This window comes from Pelobates fuscus, chromosome 11, assembly GCF_036172605.1.
Source record: "Pelobates fuscus isolate aPelFus1 chromosome 11, aPelFus1.pri, whole genome shotgun sequence".
Classification (NCBI taxonomy): domain Eukaryota; kingdom Metazoa; phylum Chordata; class Amphibia; order Anura; family Pelobatidae; genus Pelobates; species Pelobates fuscus.
In genome coordinates, this window is record NC_086327.1 from 867,214 (window position 1) to 873,213 (window position 6,000).

A 6,000-nucleotide genomic window follows, 5' to 3' on the forward strand; every position below is an offset into this window, starting at 1 on the left:
TGCTTATGGCGGTAGTGATGTGAACAAAATTGGAGTGCGAAAAGGGTTATTAAGAATAACAGTATGGTTATATTTGGATTCATGTTAGTGGTAGGAGGTGTGTAGATAAAAATGAAACACAAATAGTTAAAAGTGAAAATTAAAAAATAAAAGTATATAACATTGGTGTGTGATATATAGCTATTTGTAGGGAGAGAGGGTATGTATTCTATAGGGTTAAGAGATTGGAAGGGTGTGCTGATCAGTGTTTGCACCTGTCATTTCAGGAGATTGAAAGTTGTGTGGGAGACTATCTATAAATGAGGGAATAAGCTGGGTGGGAGGGAAACTGTCCTCCAAAAGGCTACCTGTTGCATAGGGCAGTGGAACAGCTGGTGGAGCTATGTGTTGCCTGCAAGTCTGGGGCTGGATACATTTTGATGATAGATAGGAGCTTACATTTTTCCTGCTTGTGGCCCATGGTTTAACTAATGGTTAGTAAAATATTTCAAGGTAGTTATTAAATGCAGCTGTTCTAGTGTCCTCTATTAGTTGGTGGCATTCTGGTATCCTGTATAATCTGTGGCCAAGTCTGGTCCAGATGGGTAACCATTCCTAATATTGCAGCCCAATCCCCAGAGATAATACGGCTGGTGATATACTGAGGACATTGCTTCCTGGTAGTGTCTACATAACCATCGTGTTTACATAAAATAACAGTAGTAATTCACAAACAGAGGATACCGCACTCATATTGGCGAATCCAGGTGCTTATCAGGGCCAGGGTTGGCAAAACCCAGTTCAGTAGATAAAATAAAACAAGTGTAACGGAGCTTCCTGTACCTCCGCCGACAGATGCTCCTACTGCTTACCGAGGGCTCCAAGCACTTCTCCAGACACCATAAGTACTGCAGACCCCACAAACCGCCGCAACTTGGTTCGGGTCTCGCCGTCTCCTACCCACCCTGGTCCTAGGACAAAGCTCCAGGTTCCAGTGGGTGAACCTCTTCCTTCAGAGTGTAGCAGGAACAGCACTTACAAGAGCTAGTGATTATCCAAGGGAGTATGATGATCATAGCAATCCCTTGTAGTGATATAGCAATTCCCCCCAATAAGAGACAAGACTCTAGATTGAGGGTGAAGTAGAACTGAAAGTTTAATGGAGCATCTGGTCTTTTATACAAGTTTCCCAACAAGGTTGATGCCCAGGTGGACCTTGTTGGGCACAGGACACAAAATATGCAAGTCAATAAAAGCAGTGTAACAATGAACGACACTCCCACATACATTCCACAATCCCTCCCCTCTGCCTGTGATACAAATAAGGTAGATAATAATTATCCCCAGACCGAAAACACACAAATTTTTATAAAGTTCAATAATTCCCCCAAAACACAACATATCCCCTGATAGCCCTGACCTGGGTGAACAACATATCCAAAAATCACCCAGATCAGATCAGGGGTTCAGAAATTTTTGCCCATACGTACGCAGGATTTCATGCCCAAAACCGTTCCATAGATTCAGCGGCACGCTGGAGGACCGACCGGGAACCGCAAGGTTTTCATGCTGTAAATAGTTCCAGGGCCTTCGCGGCTAAGTCCCCCTGAAGTCTATTCACGGTTTTAGCCCATGCAAACAAGATGGCCGCCACCACGTGTTCGAATGTCGAATGGCGGCCACTTCAACTGTTCGGGAGTTTGAAGAACCAATGTTTAAAATGCCAATAGGCACAATTAGGGTCTCTCAGCCAAGATAAATTAAAGGGGCCATAGTCACAGGGTAAAAGGCTGGCAAGTAGTCCCCTCCAAAACCCAGTGGCAAAATGTCTTTCGTCACAATGAGCTTGATAAAGGACTCTGTGTAGGCCGAAACGCTGCAGTTTTTGTTTCAATAAACCTGCCTTCCTGCAGCAATCCTGAGTGCCTGGACCTAATTTAGTTTATCTACATAAAACAACAAACCGCTAAAAAGTAGCAATTGAGCCCAATTTGCGGTGGTGGATGATAAAGGGGGGGGGGGGAGGGGGAGAGAGTGTTTGTTTGTTTGTGGCAGTATGGATCTTCTGTCCCCATTAGAGGCAACGACTTGACCAGTGGCCCCCAGGTAAATTGACTTTGAAAACCCTTTTGAAAATTCCTCACTTCTGTGTGAGGAATAATCTACTTGGGAATTGAACCCAGGAACATCTCAGGTTGCAGGACACCAGATAAGAGCTTGGAGAATGACCACGCATGACTGTATGTTTCAAATCTGCATACGCAGAGTAAATGGAAGTGGTCCCAAACTTACTATAACTAGAATGAATACCCATACAATCCCCTAATTGGTTAGAATTTTCCGCATAAAGGATGGTCTTGGATAACAAAAGCCACCGCATTTACGTAACAAAGCGGATATGAAAATTAACTAAAACTAGCTAGAACAAGGCTAGAAGATGGAGTTATTTCAACAATTCTATTTGGATTCAGTATAGCATACTTGACAAGCCCGCTTATATTAAATGGAGTTTACATTGTTACATGGCAAAACTGCTTGGGAAAAAATCAGAAATTCATTATTACACCTGCTTAACAAAAATTGATTCTGTTTAAGAAGTTTTAATGGTGTCAAATTCAAATTATTTTAATGGTTTTATCTTCTTTAAGTTCGCAGTGGCTACCGCATTCAAGCCAATCAACAAGATGATTCCATGAGAGTCCTTTATTATATGGAGAAAGAACTGGCAAATTTTGACCCAGCCAGACCTGGGGAGGGCAACGGCAGATTTGAACAGGGTAAGTCACAGTAAAAGTTGATATTTGAAGATTATGGAAATGTATGAAAATGATTTGATACAATTTGTATTTCCAGCATCAGCAATGAGCGAGATTAGCTCCTTGCATGAGACAGATCATCGAAGCCACCTAAGAAATGGTTTGGGCCAGCTACGCAATCAGGCACTGACTCCAATCCGGGATGTTGAGGAGGAAAGCCTCATTGGAAGTGAATTCAGACGTCCCCCACCAAGACAAGACCCTTATGTGGAAGATAGATTCCGAGGGGAAAGGCGTGCTCGAGCTCACTCCATGGATGATTTGGATGATTTTGACAGACGAGATAGATACCCATATCGTGATTTACCATCTGACAGCCGCAATCGGGGAAGGCGTAACTCTGACGATGACCATAGCAGCAGGGGCTACAATAGAAGTCGGGGCAGCCGCTCACCTGAACTACGTGATGACTACTACGGAGGACGAAGAAGTCGAAGCAGAGATGATCTCCAGGATTTAGGCCGTCCCCGATATGACCGAGAGTATGATGATCAATTTCTTCAGGATGTTTTGAGGAAAAAGCAGCAAAAATCAGGAAGCAGAGATGGTTTAGAAAGTGCGGGTGCAAGAAGGAACCGTAATGATGACGATGATGACTTCCCCCCTCCACCACCTCCATACACCGAAAATGAATCCATCTCTTCTAGGGGCAAGAAGATGAAAAAGGTAAGTCAGTCATTTCAAATAACCTTACCAACTGCTCACTATCATGCTGGAGCAACCATACAGCGATGATCGTAAGACGTGAGATTGAATGGGGCTTTACAAAGCACAATAACCATCTGTGCTTCTCCAGTTGCGGCCAGACCGGTTGCTTCTATCATGGACAAGTACAGCTTATAAAAAAACATAGCTAGATAATATAAGCTGTACTGTAGTTCATAAATAATGGGGATCTGTCCCTTCAACTCAAAACCCATTGCTTGTAGTTATGCTGGCTAGAAAATTCTATTTGTAGAAATGTGACTTATACAGGATATATCTTGCCTAAAGAGTCCAATTTCTAAGGGAGCGTCTTATTTAAATATCCCGGGGTACCCTTCTCTAGAGAATAAAATGGATACATGATGCACGCACAGTACTAGTTGCATATCCATCATACCACTGATTATAAAAATCTGCTGTGCTAGATGGGGCAGCACTACACACTCCATAATCCATTAATATTAAATACATTTTTGTGAATTGGTAAACCAGTAGCAGTTTAGAGAGCTTTGTAAGAAATCTAGAATGTGCCTTCTGCAGCAAAATCCTGATTAATGACCAGATGAGCCACAGTTTCTACATTGTTCAGTTATACTATGTGTGGAGGTGGTTTAAAGCGGCACTGTCACTGTGTGAGGACTTTGCAGAATTAGTTTTTATTTCGATCTTGTGGCTGGGTTAGAATACGGTCAGTAGGAGTATTTTATAAAGATTCTATTGTGGAAGAATACTCCGGTCAGAGATGATGCAGGAACACTCCGGACACAGGTTGTTGAAGAACAAATGTGGTGGAATCTCAGTAAAAATAAATTTACTAGGACAAGATTGCCATGTGGCATATGTGTAAATGTTGGTGTATCAGTTAGTCAGTTTCACATAGCTAAGATACAATCAACACTGTATTGAGCAAGTGCAGGAATGCAGAAACGGAAAACACTTCCCCTCCTCCATTGTTCTGGGTGAGCCATGTGGTCTAACAGGTAAGGGAAGTTAGGCTTTGTTCAGCTGGTTGTGTAAAGAGTATATGTGGGTAGAGTTAACTATAGGAGGAGCTATATGTCTATATTATGCATTTACACAGTCAGTTCTGGGCTCAGATCTTGTTGTATTTTGGTGACATTAGTCCCTCTGAGCCCCGGTCGGTGAATCGAATAAAGAATCTCTTCCTTCCTGAAGAAACCTGTGTCCACTTCTCTGTGCTTGGCTTCCGTCAGTTTCTCCGGTATCACAAAGGCTATTTATTATTGAGCAGCTGCAAAGTCTGTCAGACAATAGTCTTGGAATACCCGACTGAGCAAACGTTTACAAGAGAACAAAAAAATGTATACCACAAATGACGTATTCCATACGTATACAGAGAATACATCCCATTATTAAACTAAAATGTATCTTACATACGGTATCTACTAGTGGGTGTTCCTGACATTCCACACATGCGCCCTGGTCCAAGATAGTTGCACAGTAGTTTTAACCATGTGAGTACTGATCTTTTTCTTAAACATCCTTTAGCTTCTACCACACTGTCTTTATGAAATACTCCTTTTTCGGGGGAAGGCTGGCAATGCCACTTTAAGCACTTTCAAACTAAATAGTCTCATATTCTCTTAGTAAATGTTTCATTGTAATAATATCCGGTTACAGCTCTGAATACTTGGGATTTGTTCTATTATGTATTCGTATAACTAAATTGCATTAATGGTGACAGATTAATGTCTCTTTAACCCCTTAACTTCTGGAATAAAAGGGAATCATGACATGTCACACATGTCATGTGCCCTTAAGAGGTTAAAGCTAAAAGATAACTGAGCATTTGTGGATTTATATTCTTCATGGTTGTCTTTGCTAATCCACTAATATTCTGTTTTATTCCCCAGAGTGAAGCTCTGAGTCGGGAGAGTTTGGTTGTTTAAATCCTTTTGAATTTGCTGGGAGAAATTAAAATGGGACTTGTACAATTTTTTTTATTTTTTTTTAAATTTAAAGACTGCATATTCTCAAGAATATTTGGAGTGGATTTACTAGGGAGTTATTTGTATTTTATTTCTTTTGTATTTTTTTTATTTTAGAAGAAACTTGATGTATAACGTTTTTTTAAAGTCAAATTTTTGTTGTAAAGTTAACATTTTGACTGTTTTTGGATTTTTTTAACAATTTGTGTAGAAAAGTGATATAGTGTATAATGCGTTTTTTTTTTGTTTTTTTGTACATTTTCTATAAGCCTTACGTATTGTTTAAGTGGTAGATCTGTGTCTTTTTATTCTTGAACTATGTAAAAACAGGGCTAACCAGGTTTCAGAACTACAACTGCTGCGGCAAGTCTCTGTTCTGAAACACTGCTGCAAAACTAGCAAATGTACATATCCCCACATTTAGGATATTGTAACTGAGTTGTAATCTTCTATTGCGTCTATTACCAGTTTTGTACATTCTCTTATCAATGAAAGCTGTGAAAATAATTTGATTAATTTCTATATTGAAATGTTATCAGAAGTGTACTGCA

At 40.5% G+C, this 6,000-nt stretch overlaps 1 protein-coding gene across 1 annotated transcript in view; it reads left to right on the top strand.

Moving 5' to 3' along the window:
- Positions 1 to 5,542, top strand: part of LSR (lipolysis stimulated lipoprotein receptor) — a 30,583-nt gene extending 25,041 nt beyond the window's left edge. Inside the window, exons 8-10 of the mRNA XM_063436521.1 lie at positions 2,628 to 2,756; positions 2,833 to 3,461; positions 5,375 to 5,542. Coding sequence (XP_063292591.1) covers positions 2,628 to 2,756; positions 2,833 to 3,461; positions 5,375 to 5,410 — 794 coding nt within the window. The 3' untranslated portion in view covers positions 5,411 to 5,542. The remainder of the gene's footprint in view (positions 1 to 2,627; positions 2,757 to 2,832; positions 3,462 to 5,374) is intronic.
- Positions 5,543 to 6,000: the final 458 nt, after the last annotated feature.